This window comes from Dermacentor andersoni, chromosome 9 (assembly GCF_023375885.2).
Source record: "Dermacentor andersoni chromosome 9, qqDerAnde1_hic_scaffold, whole genome shotgun sequence".
In the NCBI taxonomy this organism is placed as follows: Eukaryota; Metazoa; Arthropoda; class Arachnida; order Ixodida; family Ixodidae; genus Dermacentor; species Dermacentor andersoni.
Window position 1 is genome coordinate 97,859,674 of NC_092822.1, and position 25,064 is coordinate 97,884,737.

General features: G+C 44.0%; 1 protein-coding gene across 1 annotated transcript in view; it reads right to left on the minus strand.

Annotated features, from left to right (window-relative positions):
• The window catches only part of LOC126527880 (uncharacterized), a 156,457-nt gene extending 134,494 nt beyond the window's left edge, over window positions 1-21,963 (minus strand). Inside the window, exons 1-4 of the mRNA XM_072284575.1 lie at window positions 21,925-21,963; window positions 12,454-12,600; window positions 10,319-10,406; window positions 5,694-5,754 (exon numbers count right to left, since the gene is read on the minus strand). Of these exons, the coding sequence (XP_072140676.1) occupies window positions 5,694-5,754; window positions 10,319-10,406; window positions 12,454-12,600; window positions 21,925-21,963 (335 nt within the window). The remainder of the gene's footprint in view (window positions 1-5,693; window positions 5,755-10,318; window positions 10,407-12,453; window positions 12,601-21,924) is intronic.
• Window positions 21,964-25,064: the final 3,101 nt, after the last annotated feature.

The following is a 25,064-nucleotide window of genomic DNA, read 5'->3' on the forward strand; positions in this document are numbered from 1 at the left end:
TGCTTGCGACCTGACTTGTACACGACCGTTATGTCGTATTCCTGCAGCCTCAGACTCCATCTAGCAAGTCGTCCAGACGGATCTTTCAGGTTTGCAAGCCAGCACAATGAGTGATGGTCACTGATTGCTCGGAACGGTCTACCGTATAAGTATGGTCGGAATTTTCCTATGGCCCATATTACTGCGAGGCATTCTTTTTCGGTGGCTGAATAGTTGGTTCCAGCCCTCGAAAGAGTGCGGCTAGCGTATGCAATCACTCTTTCCTCTCCGTTTTGCCATTGAACGAGGACGGCACCAAGTCCTAAATTGCTGGCGTCTGTGTGGATGTCTGTTTCCGCTTCCTCATCAAAGTGCGCAAGGACCGGGTGGTTTTGAAGTCGCCGTCGCAGCTCATTGAATGCATCTTCTTGTTCACTGTGCCATACGAAAGGCATATCTTCTTTCGTTAATCGCGTTAACGGCTCGGCAATCTTCGAAAAGTTTTTGACGAAACGCCTGTAATAGGCACAAAGTCCTAGGAATCGCCTAATGGCCTTTTTGTTGGTTGGTCTAGGAAACTTTTCTACTGCTGCGGTCTTCTCAGGGTCAGGACGGATGCCTTCGGAGCTAATCACATGGCCGAGGAAAAGGAGCTCATGGAAGCCGAAGTGACATTTTTGTGGCTTTATCGTCAGCCCTGCTGAACTAATAGCTTTGAGCACAGTCCTTAGTCGTTCCACATGCTGAGCAAAGGTGGTAGAAAAAATCACGACATCGTCGAGATAAACCAGACAGGACTGCCACTTTAACCCGGAGAGCACAGTGTCCATCATCCGCTGAAAAGTGGCAGGCGCGGAACAGAGGCCGAACGGAAGTACCTTGAATTCGTATAGTCCGTCTGGTGTCACGAATGCTGTCTTCTCACGATCCCGTTCGTCCACTTCTATTTGCCAGTATCCGCTTTTGAGGTCGAGAGAGGAAAAGAATTTCGCATCCCGTAGTCTATCGAGGGTGTCATCGATCCTCGGAAGTGGATAGACATCCCGCTTTGTGACGACGTTTAGCTTCCGATAATCAACGCAGAAGCGCAAGGTCTGATCCTTTTTCTTTACCAGCACTACAGGCGAAGCCCATGGGCTGGTCGATGGTTGAATTACGTCGTCTCGAAGCATTTCTTCGACTTGTTTGCTGATGACCTCTCTCTCCTTCGGTGACACTCGGTAGGGATGCTGGCAAATGGGCCTCACAGCTTCGTCGACAATGATGCGGTGTCTGGCGATGGATGTTCTCTGGACTTTCGATGTCGTTGAGAAACATGAGGCGAATTCTCGTACAAGGTTCTCTATTTGCTGCTTCTGGCTCGGTGATAGTGCTGCTTCGATGTGGACGGATGCGAGTATGGAGTCTACGTTGTCAGACTCCAGTAGTGCACCATCGGAAGAGCTCAAATCCGTAATCTGTTCATAATCGTTAAGGCGGGCAATGACGGTTCCCTTCGCAACATGCTGAACTTCATTTCCAAAATTAGTCAGGAAGATATGGTGGAAGCTGGGCGCTTTTTTCAATGCAAGTTATGCGAGTAAATCGCAAACTTGGTTTTATTGAAGCGAATCCTTAGATCTAATTGTTAGCACGGTGCTAGAAACTTCGAGACAAATAGATGTAATTGTTAGCACGCTGCTAGAAACAAATCGAATTAAGATTTCTTAATTCGATTCGTGACATACAATTTATAGCGAGTAGGGGTACTAGAGGAGGTTTCAAAAGCCCCTGATCTCAGAAAATGATCGTTGAAGATATCACCAAGAAATAGGCCAAAGCAAGATTTGGCATCTATTAAAGTTCAAAAATAGTATTTCCATTCGGTCTTTCCAAAAGATCATTCAGTGTATTAAAAAACTGCAGTGTTATTCATAATACTTGCAAACCAATTTTCATAGTGGTTTATGCGTGCACGCTTCATGTCAGATTCTAACTGATTCCTGATTTTCTTGAACTGAAGCGAGTACTCCATCTCCTTTGTTTTGATAAAATGTGTTATGATGAAATCTGCAATAGGTGTCAAGTTGCAGAATACCCACCCCCTCCCCCTCCTAGTTTAGCTCATTGATCTCATGCTTAGTTAAATTCATTTTCCTTCGCCTTAAACTCTAGCCTCACGGCCCGCCTTTTGATGCTGAAGTATCGGTTGTCTGTTATTTTCGCCAAACATTGTGCTGTAACACGTTTGAATTTGGCTGCAATAGGCGTTAGCCGAGCAGCCCATTAGGCCCCCACCACAAAATTATACAAAAATTAACTCGAGAACAAGAATCACCCTCTAAATTTTGTCTTATAGTGGTTCCAAAAACTACTGTTGAATGAAGCAAAGAGGGAACTGAACGGGTAAAAAACTGCAGCGCTTGAATAAATAAACGACAACATTTGAAAAATTACATATACACGCCGTTATGCCTTTGACTTGGACAACCGCAGATAGACTGTGCAAAAAGAGAAAAAAAACATGTAGGAAGCCTTCCTTAGGGACGTTTAGAAAAGATTGCCCATACAAATTACCTGCTCAAATCAGTGTTTAGTTTCTTTTTCTTATAAAAATTACTGCTTGCGAAATACCGAACGTAGAAATATATCGTCATACAAAAGGCTTAGGAAGCCATCGCGGTATCTTATTGTATACGGCACCCGCTGCTTTCCTGGACCTAACGTAGTTGTCGAATTTATATTTGGGCGAAATCAAAAAATTTCCTGTGTTTATTATTAGGCGAACGTTAAAGAACAGCTGGTTGTCAAAGAATCTGGACTACAACCGAATGGTTCACTCATTTAGCAAATGAATCATTTCATAGAGAAATTCCATAATGACAGGTCTTATTCCGTATTCGTTATTCTTTTCCATGAGAATTTCGTGCTTGATGGGATGAAAGCACATGTGCTATTCGCTTCAACTGACGGTCGTCGCAATCATGCTTGTCTACATATAAAAGAGAAGTTAAATTATGGGGTTTTAGGTACCAAAACCACTTTCTGATTATGAGGCGCGCCGTAGTGGAGGACTCCGGAGATTTCGATCACCTGGTTTTTCTGTAACGTGCACCTAAATCTAGGTACACGGGTGTTTTGGAATTTCGCCCCGTCGTAATGCGGCTGTCGTGGCCATAGATTCGATCATGCGACATCGTGCTCAGCAGCCCAACACCATAGCCATTGAGCAACCACGGCGGAGTGTCTATCTTTTCACAAACAGAAGAGATACAGTAACCAGGAGTCATGATATAACTTCCTATTATGTACAAGTTATAAGTAAAGTCACTTGCGCCTATGCGTCTAATGTATAATAGCCGTACAAAGTGCGGCTGCACATGTTCACTGATATTGTTGTTGAGTGCACTGAAGTCTGGGTTGAACGGGTGCCTGCAGCAGAGGCTACGAAAATGTGTCTGTGTGCGGAACACTTCAATGAATTGATGTCGACGACAGTGTTCGTGTGGGCAACTGGCAGTGAGGTTGGTAACTCTGAAGAGGCATTTACATTCATTATCTTGCGCCATGTTCGTGTTTGCGCACCGGATTATACATGTGTTCTCGATCCACATCGCAGAGTGTTTTAAATCATTGGTACCCTCAAAAACGGTTCGTCTATGTATGATTGCATATACAATATGGTTGCACTGTTAGAGGTACTAGTGTGATTTGGATTAATAAGATCATATTCTGCAGGCTTGAAGACATTAAATATTTGATGGGCAGACGCGATGGGAACCGGCATGCCTTCTCTCGTCGACAGCGAAAGAAATTTAACAAGAGGGGAAACTCGGAAAAAACTGGCAACAGAAAACACGTCACGCCTAGTGTTAATCCCGTCCACTATCTGGCGTGACTATCCGCAACAAGAAACGTGAAATGTGCTTAGACAACATACTTCGCGACCTATTTTTCTTGCGTTGCCTAGCAACAAGTTAGCGGCACGAAAGACGTGCCATTCACATGCGTCATGCACCAGACACGCCACCGAAGCGAGCGAGGCCGGCTGCGCATGTGAAGTTCGCTAGTTCGGCGACCCGTTTGCTTTGGACGTAGCCTGTTTGTTGGGCTACCGGCGTATTCTTGCGTTCTTTGTGCACTTCGACACGACGCACTGCACTATTCGACTACGGCAACGCGAGAAATGTTTGACTCTGCGACGAAGCGAGTCTTGTGACACCGTTAGCGAAGAGCAGTTCGGCCGTGGTAGGCGCGTACTGAATCTCAGTGGGTCAACTTTGTGAAGCTTTTTGTGGCCCCGCAACAGCCATATACCCGCTTTCCGTACTCACACTTGCAATAACGCGACGAGCGATTGCTAGGATTGATAATACAGGCTTTGCACCCGCGCATTTGCTTTCAGTGCGAGTAGAAGGATTTGTGCCAGCGTCTAGCATGGCCTGGCTGAGAGCCTGCGCTCTGACCACTTCGATGTAGCTTACCATGGCGTCGGCTGAAGCCAATTCGCGTTCGAAATGCGCAGTCGCCTGTTGTATTTGCATGAAATTATGACCAGGAATGGGGAATGCTTGCAAATCATATGGTTTCATATATTATGGCATTGCTTTGGATGAGTGGGTATTTTCTACGCCATGGTGTACGTAGAAGCGAATTGCTTTGGTTAGTATTGGCACTCATTCACGACTTTCGCACGCTTCGCCTCTAAATGCAGTATTCTTACGAGGTCTGAAGACCAAAATGACATATGCTTGTAATTTTTTTCAGCTGATGTCCGGTGGAACTTCGTACAAGAACTAGTGCTGCTTACCTGGTGCTACAACGTTGCATGAACGCACAAAAGCCTGAAGCGAGCATTTATATAGAGCACAATAAATGCTTCTTGCGTCTATACTTTATGAAATTGCACGCGGCACAGATTCGATGGAGGCTTCTAAAAATTGTTTACAATCATTTGTATTTAAAAAAAGCCGCGCCTATTATAGCAGCGGGCCTAACGCTTTCTAGCTAGCGTTCAAAACGCGCGCGCCCAAAACCGACACCAAAAGACGTAAATCCCTTCCGCTTGGTGCGCTACAGTCAATTCGGCCGCTGTAGCTTGTAAAAGGCGCGTTAAAGAGCGTTCGCATTGTTGGAGAAGTAGGAACACTTTATTTTGCAAATTGAACAGCAGGGGTAAGGCAGCAACGAAGCTCGTTGAAGTTGCTTTTGTGTGGGGAACCACTGATCACAAGCCTTTGTGTTGCTATCTTGTCCGCACTCTGCTTGTATGTCGGCTGGTTGGCCCAGCAAGACGATATGCGTCGCGAGTTCAACAATAACATAGCCACTGCGCAACCACGGCGGAGTGTACATTTTCACAAACAGAAGAGATGAGAGACAATAACCAGGAGTCATGATATAACTTCCTATTAGGTGCAAGTTATGCGACACGCGTTCAACGTTCGCGTACCATGCCCGAACTGAAAACGGCCTCTAATCGCGGGTTTTCGAGAACACGAGATGGAAAACAGGGAGGCAACCCTGATTGAGCAAAAACGGTCAACCTCCAAGAAGTGCAAGAAGGTCCACATAAATGCTAACGCTGTTGGAATTATTGGTTCGCTGCTGTTATCTCAGATGGTAATTGCGTGCGTGACCCCCGAAGAAAACGTCCGTTGCAAATCCTATGTATATGGTGATCAGCATTTAAAGGCCCCTCGTGAAACTGACGTTGCGTAATTGTGCGCACTTACCACAGCGTAGCGTCAAGACGGCGACAAGCAGCGCTATGCGCTGGTGTGCGCCTGTGCGCTGCTGGAAGAATAGAGAAAATATTTTTGGTTGCAAGAAGATAAGGTTTTGCACCGTATTCGCAAGAGCTACCTGATGTACATTGTACACTGTGCATGGCAGCTGACAGTGTTTTCAATATAGAGCGTTTTTGTTTCCATAGTGAATATATTAGCATCGCCTATGACCGATGGTGCTATTTTGAACCATAAACCGGATGGACGAGATGAACATTACTTCCACAAGAAATTAAAGTGCACATTCTACTAGTGGCCCAAATTTCTTAATCAAGTTTATTTAGAAGTTACATTATGGTACGTATTGCAGTTACAATTTATAGCAGGTGAGCCCTCAACGTTAAAAACTAACACATAAAAACTAACCATGTTGATGGCACATATTTCGAACCACGCACCATCGAACTTGAATGGGGTCAAAGTGCACTATTAGCCTGTTCTATTTCTTTTTTTTTTTAGAAAGTGCCGTTTCTTGCATTGAAACACAAATGTCACAGCAGCGCCAATTTATTTTGTAGCATCAAGAACTTGCAAATAGTGTCCTTCACTAAATTCTCCGAAATGAGATCTTCTGCACCAAATTCTTCGAACATCCGCCTCTTCGAGTAACCTAATTCTAGAAACAGAATTGTGGTAGATGTTACCGAGTTCGCCAAAAGCTAAAACAACAGGTAGTTCACTGGGTTAACCAACCTTATCAAAGTATATAACCACACAGAAATAATTAGAACTGGCTGCTTTCTTCAACTAAAGCACTGCGTTCAATTCAAATGCCTGAAGCGAACATTTATATAGATAATAAATGCTTCTTGAGTCTAGATTATGAAATTGCACGTGGCACAGATTCGATGGAAGCTTGTAAAGATCGTCCACAATCGTTTGTACTAAACAAAATCATGCCGCGCCTATTAGAGCCAAGTGTGCTTCAATTGAAGCACACTTGGTCCTATAGAAGCGAGTCCACAGATTATCAGCACGCGGGCGGGGAACTATACTGAACAAAGGTGTTCTTCAGCAATTGCTTAAATACGCGATAGAAAGCCGAAGGTATGAAGATATACAACAATTCAAGCGCAATTGCGGGAACTGAGGTGAAATACAAGTTTTAACGAATATGGGGAGTCTTACCCCCGTATTCAGACATGCATATGAACTTGAAACCCACGCATGACTTCATTTAAATGACGCCTGTCGTGAACGCACCAAAGGAAACGCATTGAGCTTCTTGGGCGCGTTTACACTAGACGTTATTTGTATCAAGTCAAGCATGAGCTTCAAATTAAGCGGCATTTCTGACTACGGGGGTTAAAGAACGTTGTGAATAACTGCATGGAATATTCGCAGGCGTAACAAAACGCTACACAAGTGAGTTCACTGATGCAGTTGAAAGCACCTACAGCGGTGCATTCAATATGCGTCCTCCTTACAACGTCCTTATGGCTGATGGTAACTTCTAGATGCTCATACTGTCGAGTAATAACTGGTTTACGTAAACACAGGTGAAACACTGCAATATGACGAAATATCAGTCAAGGAAGTTAGAATGTGCTTAAACTTTGGAGCCGGTGAGCTGTCGCGTGGAAGGCGGGGGCTGGTCATGTTACGCGCCATTCGCAGGGGTGGTCACGTGAGTCTCAAGAGGTGGTTTTTATGCAAAACTAATGAAATCCATTAGCCGCAAACTGACTGATCTCCTGGCTTTGTGATTGAAGCGATTAGGGTGGGCGCAGAATCCAGAGAGCACCAATCAGCGGTGCAGGATGCAGAGAGCACGGCTATCGCTTATCTTACATGTCCGTGACTCTGCGAGCAGGCGTGAAAGGCACCAGCCGCGAGTTGCCGGGGTTTTGGTGCTGAGACGAAGTTCGCATACGCTGGTGCCAGGCATCAATCGTCGCGTCCGCTAGCCGCAGTTGATGTGCCCATACGTTAATGGCTCGTGAAAATTCCACGTTATTGTTCGTTCCATCTTATTTCGAGCGGCGCTGTCCGCGCTACTATCGCTTCCTAAAGAAAGCTCAGACGGTTACCGTGTCATGCAATGAGCAGTAACGTTCGCTCGAAATCGCTTCCCAGTTGACGCGACGCACAGGTGCGTACTCGCATGCCACTTTTCGGATTTCGCGAGCAGAAAAATAATTCCTCATGAAACTGCGCACTATAATCGACTGCGTGCTTGGCATAATATAGGAGGAGAGTAGCTTTCCGATTGGCAGCCACGTCATAAAGTAAAGAAGCTACTAAACAGCATATTTTATTTGCCTCGTGGGGTGAGCACACAAAGCCTATCTTGTCGACTAAAGAGGACTAACCATCCGACAAGCCTGATAACCGCATATAGTGAAATATTTTTGAATGCCTAGGCTGAAGTCATCTGGGACACACTCTAGGACTAATGCAGAATCCTAACGCCACGAAAAACGCGGGGTCTCGTGTGTCTTGGCTTAAACGCTGCTCCTCCGTGATGACAGCCAAACGCACTAGCTTTCGGCTGCATGATGCACACTTCTCATGCCTTGCGCGAAATATTGCGGTTATGGACAGCGGTGGTGCAAGGAATGTTGCGCGTTCCAAAGTTTTGGGTAACTGTCTTCAAACACACTTGATTCCTTTGCACCTCCAACTTCCTGTGTTCTCTAAATATGGCATTTGTGTGGTCGTCGGTCCCCTACGGCATCTATGCTTGCTTCTCTCGGAGCCACACCTACCCTTTCCTGCGCCTCCCTTACTATTGTTTGTTGCCATGTTTCTGGGCACAATCCTATGCAGTGTTATCACGCGCTCACTCACCATGACATGCTTATCTTTAAAAACAATTCTTCGCGAGTTGACCCCTCCCCTTTTTGTATTCTTTGTCTGGTATTGTGCAACTAGCCCGTCTCGTGAGCTGATAGTGTGCTGATTTCGAAAGTAGTGCTGTCTAGATATGTAGCCCCTTCCATTTGATATGTGCAGACTAAACACTTTAAGCAGTCTGACGCTCCTCCAACTCTCGCGAGTGGTTCCACGATGGAATGGCGTGGGCAACGACTCGCCCTACCTTCATGCACAACCCTCATGCTTAATAGCGGTTCGAGCACTTTCGTTTGTTTACGTCCTTTCTCTTCACGTTAGGTATCGTGGCCATTGCAGAAAACCCTTGATTACCCACTGCGTCCGTCCCTTGCAGCAGCTTGCTGACGCGGACGTCATCGCCATCCGCCGATGTTATAGAACCCTTCACACAGCTTGTACTCCTATTCCAGTAGTATTACAGTTTTAGCAGGAAGCGCCACAGGAACGTCGCACGTAAGTGCTTCGTACAAGGCAAAACTGAGCCAACTGTGGTGCGAATAAGGCACCGAGTGCAATTTCCTGTGTGCAGGGTGTACCTAACTTATCCAGGCTTTGCGTGCGCGACTCCAACTCCATTCTTCATGAAGAAGAAATTGCTGTTTTTTAAACGTCAGTCGTTGACACACAGTACAGGAAGCTGCTGCTACAGATGAAATCTGTTCCTCGGTTGAAGCCACCTCTGCCTCCACTTTCGTCGCACCAAGTTCGCCGCCCTCGCAGATTCTAGGCCTCCCAGCTGGCCGGCTTTGGTGTGGCGCTACATCTGTCTGTTGTTGCCTTTCATTTTTGATGAGAGCTGTCGCAGATCTCACGAAATATTCTTTCGGAAGTTAGGCACCGCCTGCGCCCCCCCCCCCCTTGGTTCTCGTTTGATTTCTTATGCGTCTCGTTCCCCTCACAGATTCTTATACTTATTATTATTATACTTATACTTATTCTTATACAGCGACAATTCCCTCAGACCGCGTCTACGTCCCACATCACTGCAAAAATCGTCTGTATGGAGGAGCATTATTAACGAAGGTCCAATTACGCGGTTCGGTTATCAGAGAGTCAAAGGATCGCGGAACGAGCTATCTGGACAGGCGCGAGCCCCCTTCTCGCTGCGCCTGCGACGCCACTGCAGCATCGAGCCAACGGTGCATGCGCGAGCTGTGCTCCAGTCTACTGCCGCTACTACGTTCCGCGTCGTTTAAGGCGCGGTTGTGGACCCGTTGATGAGTTAACATGAGTTCACATGATGATAATGCGTCGTCTTCCGTCGCTCCCAAGGTAACATGAGGAGAGGAGGAAGGGTGGCCTTTTACTACGGCGGCTGCTGCGTATGGCGCTGCAGTCGTGCGCGGTCGCGCTGTGCTCTCTGCTTCGTGCGCGCTATCTCTTCCGCGCTTAGTTCGCGTTGAAGCGAAAGGCCACTCGAAGGCTAATTCTTGCGTTGCTGCGGCGACGATTTCTCACTTCGGCGTTTTGAAGCAAGTTACCGCGCTCATACAGGCAGATGTGTTCACATTTGCTTCTGCGCGTATGACACCGTGATTGTTAATTTTTGCTAGTATACATCGTATACGTATCTACTAATTCGCTATCGCAATCGGTGCTCGGACTTCGTTTTAGGCGAAACAGAGAGTTTTCGTTTCGGGAAGCAGCCTCTTGAGAAAACAAGCCTGTCTGCACAATCTACTAAAAGCCTGTTAGTAGCACGTTGAGCCACTGTGGGATTCGATTGAGATACTTACCAACTTCGGCGCAGATAACTAATTGATGGACCAAAAAGAATGTGTAGAGCACGCACGTCGGTAACGAGTCCCGAGTCCAGACCTGTTCCTGCATAGGCAGTTAGATAACTCAAATCAGCAATTGTGACAACACGTCTCTCGGATAATTGTGCCAGAAAATGCGTTATCTTATTTGCACGCCCGTGAATTCTACATCAATCTCTGGACTCTAGGACCACAGGATTGCACATAAACGAATCAATGAACAGTTTGATACGTGTTCGAAGCCCATATAAGTTATTAGTTTTGGATCCGGAATGTTTTCGCTCTTCCGTTTTGAAACTGCTGTAAGTTGTTTCTGACGCGTCATGGGCGTGGCTGGTACAATGCAGTACAAATAGCAAGTGTCGTTGGCACTGAAAAAGTTGTGGCTGTGCTCCTGACTTCAACGTATGTGTCGATGTCGACTGCCATGATTATCCAGAAGCGTAGAGTGTTGGGCCGTTTGGTGCATCACTCAGCGTCGTTGCGCAGAAATACGGGCGGGAAGAAATGGAGTGGCCAGGACAGACGCTCACTTACAACTAATTGCGTGTGAAGCTGTCAGGGATCTTTGAATGCTGTCGCGTTCCACTCTTAAAGGCGAAGCTTAAGCATGCTCCAAATTTTTTATTACGTGAGTCGTTATCAAGAAGTACAGGAAGTGCAGGTTGGTGGTATGCACCTATGCACACATCAGATATTTTGGTTGCACTGGGCTATTTAGAAACGCAACCATTTTAAACGTGTCTAATGACAGACTGGCGGGAGAAATTATTGAGGCCGTCAGTTGCCTTGACGGATAAAGTAGTTAGGTGTGTCCTTGGGTGACAGCATTTTTTTACAATTATTGCACGCGAATATGCATGAGCTTTGAATCCCTCTTTGCATCTGCTTTTTGAGTGCGCATGTGTGGCTGTCTGCTCCCTGGAAAACCTTTCATTAAACATCAATTGTAAGTGGGCGTCTGTCCTGTCCACTCCGCTTCTTTCCGGCCGTATTTCCGCTCAACGACACTACATCATTGTTATGAGCTGGCACACAAAGTAAGAGAAGCTTAACCTATACGAGAGTTGGAGAGGCGTGTAAGGTCACCGCCTATACATGGTATGTATGCATGATTTGGGGTTGATGTTGTCAAGCGAAGTGCTTTGCAATATTTTTAGGCACATATGCCACACTATGTGATTACACTGTATTTTTAACGTCTTTACCTGCACTTTAAGGGAAATCCCAAGTGATTGTTGATGCGCATTTTCCCAGCATTACAATATCGTGCCACAAAATATCGCATGCAGCGGCTGCGTGTGGGTCCTAAATGTCGTGCAGTCTTCGAACTATGAGAACCTAGTCTGCAAAAAGATCCTTCTGTGCAATTGTACCGTACATTTAAGTTAGTACAGTTGAACCTTAAGAAAACAAAGGTAGTAAAATTAGCCATTCGCTTCGGTAAAGCAAAATTTAGTCGTAATTCAAATTAATGGAAATAAGCACTGTCGCCGATGGATTCTTATAAGGAAGGGGCCGCAAGAGTTTCCGGATATCACGAACTCGAAAACGCAAATTAAAACAAAACTGAATTTGTTGTATTTGAGAGTCGGCGACGATGGACACGTTTCATGCCGTGTCGGCGATGAAGCCAGCCACGCTTTCGCGGTCGCTCCGCCCCATGTGGTGGCACTGATAATGTCACCCGCAGTGGGACGACGCTTATTCACCGTGACGATATATACGTAACAATATTGAGGCTCAAATGTATTTCATATTCAAAAGGGAGTGACATTTGGGGCACCATTTGATCGCATGCTTTCGTTGGTAAACCGTGTCGTTGTGAAATCGAGCAGCCGTAACCCGACAGCTTCAAGACGACAGGTTTTCAGGGTAAAGGGCTTTGCTGACGCACAGGTCTTCTGCGAAACGATATATTGAGCGTAAGAAACTGTGCGCTTCTGCATTACCACACTGTTTTTCTGAATGTACACAACACCATACAGAGACACCTGCCCATGGTGCGGGGCCACACCCACACACTACCATGTCACATGGGAATGTAAACACAATCAATCATTCCACCATCACAATAACCCGAGTGCGGAGCAATGGGAGAGTCGGCTTACCAGCTGCGAGCTCACGGCCCAAAGGGCCTTAGTGCAGCACGCTAGTGAGGTAGCTAGGCTCAGTGGAGCCTTGGAATAGGGGCCCACCCTTGCCGGAAGAGGCTCCAACTCGCCGGCGCCCAAGAAGACGACGGAGACCTCGAGGCGCTAAATCCTTGAAAAAAACCAAAAAGTTTTTCTCTCTCTCTCTCTGAATCAGAATGTTGTCTTTCGCCGAAGGCGATCTAGGAGAAAGTTGGCAACATCAAATGGAACATCAATGGAAAAATTGAATAACAGAAAGGGGTTCTAAAAACCTTATCCAGTCTTCTGCCTAAATGTTATATGATGAATTAGTGCTCTAATTATATAACTGAAGTCCTCTCTAATGCATAGCGCTGCATGTAGAAAGTAACAGTTGGGAACAGATTGAAACGTTAACATAGCAAACAGAATTTAGGTTTGCTAGTCAATACATCTGCTGCCTTCCATCTGGAAGGACCGCAAAGTAATCGAAACGAAACAAGTATATTGCACACATACGCACAGTGATTTTTCCAGCGAGGACTACGATTATTTAAAGGGTTAAGGGATGCTTCCTTTTATCAGAAAGATAGCACTTTCAGACAATCGTGAGGCTTCAGATACTACCGCGCCCGTCTGAAGTGTCTGGAATGTGATCTCTGGATTACATTACAGTCATTTAAACGCAGATACCCTCAGGTAAATTTTGTCAACTGACTCCCAAGAGCACTTATGTTTCTGTATAAAAAAATGATTCGTTAGCAGACACTAAATGCACATTTACGTACGTTATCTAGGTAGAAACGTTTTTCTTTACTGAAGAAGCTTTTACAAACACCTGGCTAGATTCTCGACAGACCTGAATTGCAGTTCCTGGCTTCAATTCCTCCGACTTTATTTCGGCAAGGGTATATAGTGCAGCTTACCGAAATAAATTAGGAAGACTAATCACGTAGCTCGAGATATATGACATTTAAAATGGTCTGACATTGTTTTCAAATCCTTTCAATTAAATGCCTTTGTTGCTTATTTTGTTACGAAATCGTGCTGCCTTCATCTCACGGCCGCAAGAAGCAGACTTCTTTCGTGCTGAAATGCCTTGATGACGTAACGGTCATCTGACCTAAAATATATTCAGCGTAAGTAACTGCGCGCCCATGCATAAATATAGATGAAGATTTCTTGTGGATCAGAATATCGTCTTTAACTGCGGCTACGTTAAAAAAGGTTGGCAAGCTTGCTAATTGACACGATAAAAATAATCAATTTCTATACTTCAAAAATACGTTCCACATTCAAATAAAAGCAAGGTACTGAATTAAGCTCATCTGGTACCTAATAGCAATATTATGTATTAATCCTGTAAAGAGATAACCTAATTGCTCCATAACGAATAGTGCAGCAAGTACAATGGAACACAAACGCGGATGGAAACGAAAGCCTTGCATATGAAGTTGTCTAATCAGTACATGTGCTGCTGACATTCCGGACAGTGGTCTGAAAAAGGAACGGAAAGTTGCAAGTAATTTATACACATCCTTATTGCGATATTTCTGTGTTTGAATACATATATTGAAATGGTAAAACGGCGATGGAGTTAACCGGATAACTAGCACTTTCAATTTCTCAATTACATTTCAGTGACTGAAATGTAAAACTCAACACTTGACATTTGTAAGCTGACTACCTGGACGAGTCCAATTTCTGTAAAAAAAAGGCTTTACCAAAGTATAACTGCGAGTCGGCCTAGTTGGAACAGATTCATCTTAAAACTTTTTGTGCGCAAACAAACATAAATATCAAATGTTATTAATAATAGATAAATAAATATAAATAATAAATGCGCTTAATTGGTTCATCTACAGTCTTTCTGTGGAGCAAGTAATTTCATTTAATAAAGGCGCTTTTGCAAAGAACTGGCCGGGTTCTTGACTGACCGCCATAGAAGCTAATTCTCCGGGTTATATTTCAACATTAAATTAAGACAAGTGATATAAAAATGGACTGACACTTGAAGGCACCTCGTGTATTGTTTGTTTTCGTCGTAAAATTTTTCTGTTCTTAAATCATGCTGCCGTCATCTGATAACGTCGATGGCGTCTATAAGTGCGCGTTGATACACTACCACCATTACCATTTGTCAATGGGAACGTTCTCTATAACCGACGGTGATGTTGAAAACGTCGGCATGATCCGTGATGGACACGATATGAATGTTTTACCTTTGAAAATCTCGATTATTTTCAAGAATGAGCAAGGTCCTCCAAAAGATTGGTGAATCCGGTGCTTAAAAGTTATATGGTCTATTCCTGCTGTAAATCTATAAACGCATTGCTCCCTAACCAACACTTGGATATGGATGAAAACGAGAGCATTGCAGATGAAATTGAATTGTCTAATCAGCAGATCTGCTGCTTACCGCTGCTGTCGCATTGATCTGAAACAGGAGCGCAAGGGAGGTAAGAAAAAACAAGTTTAATATACACACACGTACTATTGTATGTGTTTATTGGTCTAAAATATTGAAATGATAAAAGGATGCTTGATTTTATCGGCAAAATCACGCTTTCAGACGATAGAGATGGCTCGAATAACACCGCGCACATCCGAAGCACCTGTAATACCATCTCTAGATTATATTTCGCTGTTTTAAAGCAAAAATCAGGCAACTTTCCTAAACTGACTCCAAAGAGCAATAGACTTTCTGTATAAAAAAGGCTACATTACCAAAGACGCGCGGTCGGTAACCACGCTTTGAGTGTAACTAAATGACCAGTTATGTATTCCTAAATGTAAAGTTTTGTAGATAGAAACGTTTTTCTTTGCTGAAAAGACGAAATTCTTGACTTACTGGAATGGCTGTTTTCGACTCTTCCAATTCCTCAGATATTTTAGCAATTAAATACAACGCATTAGTCCAACTAATTGGAAAAACGGTAATCTGGTCATAGGAGGTACTTCATGCTTAACATGGTCTCACACTCGGAGGCACCCTTGCATTGAATGCCTTGGTTCTCAAACTTTATTGTTAAATCGGGCTGCCATAATGTCCTTCCCTTCAATGTAAAAGTCGCAAGAAGCTATTTTTCTTTTTCTGTTTTACGTTGAAGAGCATTGATAACGTACATGTCATCTGCTTTAGAATATATTCAGTGTAAGCAACTTCGCGCTTATGCGTCAACATAGATTAATTTTTTTCGCGGGAAGAACATTGTCTTTTACCGACGGTTTTGATAAAACTTTGGCAACGTCGATAATTCACATGATAACAGTGATATACGTATTGTACTTTTTAAACATACATTCCAAATTGTAAAATAAAAAGTAAGCTCATTGAGCACATAATATAGCGTATCATGTACAACGCAATAATTGGAAATGGATGGGAACACTTATGTATAACCTATTACAACGCCGCTGTCTATAGGTTAAAGCATTGGGACAAATGTGAGGCCTTTCGTGCACGGTAGAAACACCTGGAATAGGATTTCTCGATTATATTTCAGTGATATGAACGAAAGAATGACTACGTAACTTTTGTAAGCTGATTGCCAGGATGAGTCAATTTTCTGTACAAAAGCGCTTTACTAGATACGAGCCATCGGTAACGACACTGAGTAACTAAATGCATGGGGTTTCTTTATCTCAGTACATCTTCAGACATTTCTGCACATCTGTACATCTGCTGCCCACGTTAGCCACAATCGCTTAAAAAAGGTGGAAATGCAATGGAGTTGGGAATAAACATGTAATTTATACACATAGGCACTGAAGTACTTATGTCTTTAACTACACATATTTTAATGGTAAAACAACGATGGAGTTTATCGGCAAAATAGCACTCTCCAAAAATTTTGAGGCTCTTTTTACCTCCGCGCACATCGAAAGAACCTAGAATACAATTTCGCAATTAGATTTCAGTAATTTAAACGGAAGAATCTGCACGTAACTTTTGTAAGTTCGTTGCCAGGACGAGTCAGGTTTCTGCATAGATAGGCTTTTCTTTATTACAGACACTTTTACAAAGAACTGACCAGATTCTTCACAGAACGCGTTAACAGTTCTCGACTTTTACGATTCTTCAGATATTTCTTACACAATACAAGGAAGTTATTCGATATAATAAAAAACGCATATCACGTCATTCGTATACCTGATATTCAAAATTGACTGACCCTCGGAGGCACCCTTCGAATTAATGCCTTCATTGTTAAATTGTTTTGTTTTGAAATCTTGTTGCCGTCATGTCACAGCCGTAAGAAACCAGCTTTTCGCATTAAAGGGCTTTGATAACGTACAGGCCTTCTGCGTATCAATTTATTGAGCGTAAGCAACTGTGCAACTGGTCGAAAAATCCGTTGTCGGGCATTATGGTACCAAAATTCTAGCGACCAATCACGAAGTTGAATTCCAGTGTACATCGTGAAGGGTGAGAGTCGAACCCCCCACAACTAATGTTACGGTGAAATTAATTAACGCACACCTAATTAAGATAGGATTATTAAGGTGCTCAAAACCACTCCCTTTCGTGGATGTCGAATCCTCGACTTTTGGTGGAAGTCGCACCCACTAACTCTGGTGTTAATTTCTTGCGAAATTAAAGAATACGAAGTTAATTACTTAGCGTTCATTAAGGCACTCCAACCCACGAGCTTTCGAGAGAGAAAACAAGATGAAACAAGATGAAGGTTTTTGCCTTCATCGTCTTTAGCGTATGCTAAAGTCACTGTCAAGTTTTGTGTTTGTCTTTCACCGATGGTATTTTGCAAAACGTTGTCAAAATCGGTGATTGACAAGATAACAATAAATCTTTGAGATTCTATAGAATACTTTCAGAAATGTGATAAGTCAAATCTGCTTCAATGACATCAGTGCTTGAGCGACTGATAGTTATGTTTATTGCTCCAAATATATAACCGCATTCCTACTTAACGCATAGCGCAGTAGGTAAAACGCAACACTTAGTTGGAGTTGGATAATCAGTACATCTGTTTGTTACCTTTCGCCCTTCGTCTTGTTGAGAAGAAACAAGTTTAACGTACACTTACATGCTGTAATATACCTTGCTTTATTTAAATTCCTGTGTTTAAAGGTGTCATTAGCCTTCACGCGTTGCAGGTAACTAGGCTTGAAGTGGTCATAACGCAGTTATCAATTCATTGAATATTGACACGTGTACTTTTGTAGCTTTATATTGACACGTGTAGCCTTTGTATAGCTTAGTATTTTAGGATAATGACAATGTTTCTGTGAAGTAATAGTAAGGCGCGTGTTTGGCCTCGACCACAATTACAGCAAATGCAGGTGGAAGCATTGTACATCAAATAAGATGGTATGCAAGAATGAATTTTTTATGCGTTACACAAGGCATTTACTGTTTCGCTTCCGTACCCTCGGTAAAATATGCGGGGCAGAGCGCTTTCTTTTTTTAATTTCAAGTACGAAGCAATGTTCTTAGTGACCAGCGCCACGTGGTCGTTTCCTGAAGAAACTCGTGTTGAGAAAAAAAAAATCCAAAGCGCGAGAAAAACAGGAGGCATTTTATGGATATAGGTAAGGTGATATTTGTTGCTTGGACTGCAGGTTTTGGAAGTTTGAAACGGCGCTTGTCGTTTTCAGCTACAGTGCACTTCGTAGGAATCGTGAAGCAGTGAATACCACCGCGCAGGTCAGAACAGCGGCGTAGTCAAGATGGGGAGGCTCTAGCAAACAATCGCGCTTCGATTTTGCGTCGCTTCCTCCAGGCTCGGAAGAACACTTGCGTAGCTCGTATTAAGCAACAGAAAGCTGTATCGGGAAGCTTTTCATGTCGCTATACCATTTTCATATTGACACCTTTGATGTAATCATAATATTTGAGAAGCTGGATAATTAATTTACTTTTCATCTAATTAAGCAGAATGAAAAAATAATTTCAGTCTCTGCAAGCGGCGGCAAAAACATTACCTTGGTTCTGTCCAGCTACGTGAGACTCGCGTATATTTAAACTCTGGCTGAAATTTGCTGGGACACCCTGCATATATGTTATAGGGAAGGCTTGTATAAGATACACATCTATTTCTTTAATGGATATAGTGAAGCGATTTTTGCGCGGTTTGCTCTAATCTTTGGTTGTGACAATGTGATTACATGCTTGGCGTATGCGCGACTAGGGACATATATTGGCGCGCGACAAAAAGTAACGGTAGTCGAAAGTTAGCGCTTGCCGGTGTTCCTTGCAGGTGTCACAGAACAAACAGTCCGAAGTTTCTAAATTTTTTTCCTATGGGTTTTGTGTCGCTTGTGTGTCTCGTTCGCTTCACTCATTCTTTCTTGCGCTAACTAAAACAGCGAAAGTTCGTTGAGATCGAGGCTACGCCCTCATCCCCATTTAGAATATCTATATAATTATTACCGAATATACGGTTTACGCGTTTCGATTACCAGAGTTTGAACATGTTCCAAGGAGCGAGTGGGGCGTACCTGCGCATGCGCGAGGTACGCCCCACTCTACCGTCTCTGCTACGCTTTCACGTCCTCTGAGGCGCTCCTTTCTTTCGTGGTTTTGGAACTGTTTGCGAGTGTCCTGCAGTTATGATCGTCGAAGCAGCCTCTTGAGAAAACAAACATGTTTGCGCAATTTTCTAGCCTAGTTGCTAGTTAAGTTACTTGCTGAGATGTTGAGAGCCGCGGCTCATACTTACCAGTTTGGACGTAGATAACTTATTCCAGAACCAAAAAGGAAGTCCGCAGAGGACGCACATCGATAATGCGAGCCAGCCCAAATCTTCCTGCATAAGCATTTAGACAACTCAAATAAGAATACGCGATAACAAGTCACTGGGAAAATTGTGCAGAAAATTCTCGATTCGCGCGCCCACGAAGCCCTCATCCAGAGGCTGGATATTGGTTCAGGGAGCACTGGATTCCAGATAAACAAATCTGTAAACAGTTTGACGTGTGTTCCAAGCGCGAAATAAAGTTCTAAATTTTAGATCGAGAACCTTCTCCTTCTTCCGCTTTTGCGGCAAATTCAAATTACATGCGTTAATTTAGGAGGTGCGTTCGGAAGCATCGCTTGTAATGAAACCATTTGGCCATTTGCGTCTGCCTTAATTTTCATTTCCTGTCTCGGTATTCCGTCATCGCGGAAGGTAAATTTCGTTGTATTGAAATCGCGCATAAGGGCACCAACGTTCTGAAACTTGATCTTCTAAAAGAAGTCATGAGAGTATTTAGAAGTAAATGCGACAGAAAATGCGTTAGCACAACGTCGCACCTCTTTTCCGTACGGGATTCATTAATACCTCGTTATACGCATTGCAAGTTGTTCGGTAGCACACTCGACATATTTTCTGCCTTTTTGAGGAGCGCAGTGCAACTGACTGTGGTGCGGAGAACAACCGTCACTGGACTGATATAGCGGCCGACATAGTGCTACTAGAGGAATATGCAAGAGGTTTACAGACACGAATATCTATGGTAAAGCAGCGAGAAATCTAGGCCTTAAGTTTACCACAGAGAAATTGGCATTTATGATCTGTAATAAAGAGACGAGTATTTACGTGGTCTCGATTCGGCAAGTCATATGCATCGTGAAACGATATAAGTAGCTGGACGTATACGTAAACGACAAGACTTACACAATCATTAAGGGGTCACAATTATTGTGCGGTGATACCAGTGCTAATGTCCGCAAATGCCATTCTGTGCTTAAAATAGGATATGTTGTCAGAACTGGAAGCTTACAAGAGATCGGTTAGCAAGCTGGCTTTGGTAACCCACGGTAAAACCGCTAATGAGGCAGTGCAGTATCTGTACATGAATGTCTTACAGTAAATAGGTAGCGGTGTACGGTAGATATTGCAGGAAACAAAAAAGATTAAGACGTAGAAAATACTAGAAAAAAAAGCATAGCGTAACTGATCAGATCAGGCGGGCTGCGTGACTATTTTGTCACCGACTCGTTTCGAAGGGGATGCCATTATATCATCATGACAAAGCAAAGCTGTTATAGCGCGACTGCTTATATTAGCATCCGTACTACCTCTCGCGCCCTGCTTTACCATCGCTATGCAGAGTAAAGAAGACAACCACTATCGTGCGCCTGTAGAGTGCAGAGGTGGCGCTGTTGACTTGCTGTGGTTGACGCAATCGGAGCCAGATTGAGCTCTGTCTTACTTCAGAGACAGGCGTTGTATGGTAGCACGTTTTTTGAATAAAACAGGAATAGTGGCATTTGAGTAAGCTGACACCGCCTATGTATAGATATATTTCTATATATTAAGCATGTGGTAAAGAGGAGTTATAAAGCCTACAAATGCGCACATTGCATAAATTTTACGCTTTCTCGGATTTCCTGCACTGGCGTTCAACATGAAATAGCATGAGAAGGCAACAGAAATGGCTGGAAGAAACTCAGCCAGCGAGACAGAGGGATCCCATTTCGCGCCCACTACTTGCGATATTGATAGGAATTTCGTGGCCCAAGCACCAACTATGACCAAAGAGCGCCAGGTCAACCACAACTTCCCCTCTCGGTAGGTCCGCTCCACATAGAGAGCGAACACGATTGCAATAACGCACCGTAGGACCGCCCTCAGCGTGATCTTAATTTATGCATGTGCGCTTTCTGTAGCTTTTGTCAATGTAATCCACTTTAACGCCGTTGTGTAGAAGAAGGAAGTCACTACTCGATCACGCATGTGTAAAGTTCACAGAAGACGTCGTTGTCCGGCCACGCATTACGCTGGCGGAGCAAAATTTATCCTGCCCGGTTGTATTCAGGGCGGCGGTATGTTTGTCGCTCGGAGCAGTAGTGGTTGCGTCTGTGCGAGCTAGGTTTTTAACCAACGGCGATTTCGCAAGACGTTGGCAAGCTCGGAGACAGACACGATAAATTGTACCTTTAAAAATCCATAAATAGTACTCTTAAATGGTGTAGTAAAAGAAAGATGCTCTAATAAATTCACTAAACGGGTACTTAAAAAGTTATGCGACCTATTAGTGCTCTGAATAGAAAACTGAATTGCTCCCTAACGCATAGCGTTAGGGACCAGCGGCACCCAGAAACTTGGAAACGCAAGGCCATGGAAACATTGCAGATAGAATTTATGTGGGCTAATCGGTACATCAGCTGCTTATTATAGGAATGCTTGTATGACAAAAGAGCGCAAGAGAGTTGAGAAGAAGCAAGTTTGTTATACACGTAAACATATTGCGATGTTTCTTACTTGGACTAAAATTATTTAAATTGTAAAAATACGCTTGAGTTTATCACGAAAATATCCCTTCGAGAATATGGTGAGGCTTCGAGTCCCACCACGCACATAATAAGCACTTGGTATTCGATCTCTCGATTAAATTTCAGTGACAGAAACGTAAAAATCTCAGACAACTTTCCTGAGCTCACTGCCAAAAGGCGTCTGCGGAAGCAATATTTTTCTTTATTGACACTTTTACAATGAACTGGGCAGATCCTGGACTGACCACGACAACAGGTGTGAACTTTCCCAATTCTTCAGACATTTCTACAGTGTATATAGCCGAAATAATTCAATGCAGGTACATATAGTCGAAATAATTAAAAAGAAAGCCTAATGAGGTGGTTCGAGGTATATGGTATTTAAAGTGGACGGAATGCGAGGCAATTCTTGAATTGCATGCCTTCGTTGTTAAACTGTTTTGTTGTTAAAGCGTGCTGCCGTTATCTTAAAGACGCAACAAGCACATTTTCGCATTGAAGGGCTTCGGAAACGCACAATTATTGTGCGTGATAATATATTGAGGGTAATTAAAGATGGGCCTACGCATTGAAGAAAAAAGAAAGTTTTGGAGCAAGACGTTATATGTCGCCGATGAATATTTTCCAGAGCATTGGCATGATCGGCGATTGACGCGATTGCAGTATTAGACCTTTATTGGATGAATGTGCGCTGTTTAGTGGCGCAGGGGAAAGATATCGCAACGAAGTCAGCAATCGCGTGCCTTCTTTAGAGGAACACTCTCCTTGAATTTGATTCTGTGTGGGCAACCACTGAATTCACGCGCTCATTTTCCATCTCTTGTCGCCACTCTCCTGGCATATGGACGGGTTGTCGTAAGACGATGTGCGTTACAAGTTCAAATTTGAATCAAACGTTGTTACCCCTGCCATGCCTGGAACAATAGTTGCTGGTATCCCAGATGTTAATTACCTACGTGCGCTTGACCCTTCATTAGAAATCCTCTAGGTAGCCCATGTATATAGGGATTGGAATTTGAGGGCCGCTCATGCAACTTACGAAGTTGCGTAGTTGTGTGTACTTACCGGCTCGCGGTGCCTTGACGGCGACAACGACAGCGATGGGAAGGACAATGGCGTAAGCCATGCACCAAGTCGCACAACCCTTGAAAATAAAGACGGAGAAGGAATGTTCTACAACGTGATGCCACTGTAAGGAGTAGTCGGCTGACTCTTGGGAAGAGCTAGCATTGCCTGAGCATACTGGGTAATGCATACTAATGCTATGCTAAATTTCACGCTAGAGGCAACATCACTTAGTATTTTTCATTGGGTTGCTTAGTGTGTCCTTTCTTTCTTTGCTCCCTATCTTTCTTGCTCCTATTTATACACTGCATCCATTTTAGTAAAAAACGGCCCATTAGCACAAGGAGGCAGGGTGACTGTCGCCAACCCGTTACAAGTAGGATGTCAGTAAACGCGCACAAGGCGTACGGACAAGGTCACCTAAGTCGATTCACAATAGCAAAATTGTCGTAAAAACAATACTTGCACACAGCACGCATACCGCATGACGCAATCCGATGACACTTAAGTGCAACTTTTCTTGAGCAGCGATTCTTAAGCCACGTTTGCGTTGCTTCCCCGTTGCTGTCATGAAAGTTAATATGCCGATTGACATCGTGATAAGATAGGATATTTACTACCGCATTTTTATTACTGGACGAAAGTATACTTCGTTATTCTTCAAAACTGACAAATGACCCGTACTTAAAAGAAAGTGAACAATTTAGTGAGTGATCGTGGCCAATTCCTAATGTAAAGCTTGTCGGAAATTGCTAATTTGACGAAAACAATACTATCAAGTTAACAAATGCAACTCAGCAACGATAATTGCTATGGCGTTTGTGTAGAGAGCGTGTAACAGTAAATCTAAAATGGACAAAATCAATTATCAATTCTCTGCAATGTGCCACTATAATATTAGGATGACACTTGCAGTACACTAAACACTAACAAATTCACGTTAGCTGTATAATTATGTATCAAATTTTGATCCTCTAACATATACAGGTTACAGATACGGATGAAGATAAGATGAAGAGACTAACTTCTAAATTTCAGGTATCCATATTTTTTAAGCTTACAATAACTTAAGATACATGGAAAAATATTCAGAACCTAAATGAAATATTGTTTCTTACAGTTAGTACAATTTACCTTAAATGCAAGAAAATTCATCCAAATCACCTCGCGAGTGATTAAAGAAATGCATTTCTGCGTTTTATATGTAACTGTAAAGGCAGCATTGGAGTTGGGCCTGAGCTGAGCTTCCTCAAATCTTGCTCTATTTAGGACAGCTTAACACAACAACCATCGTTGGCGTCCGATGCACGTGTGAGGCTGGCGTTCAAGGCTAGTGGCGCATGCGTTGTCTGTCCATACAGAGCATTCGGGCTCGTTCATGAGACCCAGCTGTGAAGCGCCAGATAGAATACAATAATCTAAACGACAAAGACAGCCACCGCCAAGACGGTAAAATGACTTACAATTCTGCCTGTAAGCCTTCGGTATCAAAACTGTATCGAAGAATACAAGAAGCTGGTGCGAATGATCGGCTACATTATAAATGCTAAAACATCTATGCATGCAAATGCAAGGGAAGGTCGGAAATTTATGTCGGCGGATCGACCCACCAGTCTTGGTTCAGCTGGAGCATTTGGAGCGTGCGAATGTGCTTCGCTTGAGCTCCGCCGAAGATGGGCTCTCCCTGACCCGATTACTTCCACATCGTCACTGACATTGCATCGGACCACCAAGAAATTACGATCCGGAACACCTAGACACCTTTCTTCAAGCCGGCAGGACATTTCGTTCTTTCTTTACCGCCTCAAGAAGACCCAATGCTGGCGCTGACCCGCTAGGCCTAGCTCGTGTCGGCGAGTATGGGCCACCAGGCTTGACGACGCGGCCCTCTCCACCGCCAATATGTATGGTACTATCACGCCGATTGCAGGCACGACCACCTCCACGTGCCGGCAACCTACGGTTAGCAGCCACGAACCCTGGTTCCCATTGACGCCTAAGACTTCGATGAGCTCACCTCGGCGAGTGAAGTCGGGGCCCCAGTATCCTACAGCCCATCTCGTCTGCACCGCCGGGGCCGGCGGGCGATTTACCCTCGTCAACTCCCACGCCACAGGGAAAGCGCAAGTACTAGACATGCAAACAGACGCCGCGAACATGCGCAGCGTCGAAGCACAAACGGACAGGGCGCGAACGCGGTCGCTACATTGATCTCGACGGTGCGACGCCTGTTGCATGGCACATCCTCCCCAGTGAAGCAGCTCGCAGGGCGATATCCGCGGGGTGGTCAGACGCCGTTTGGCGCTGACGGCTCAAAGCC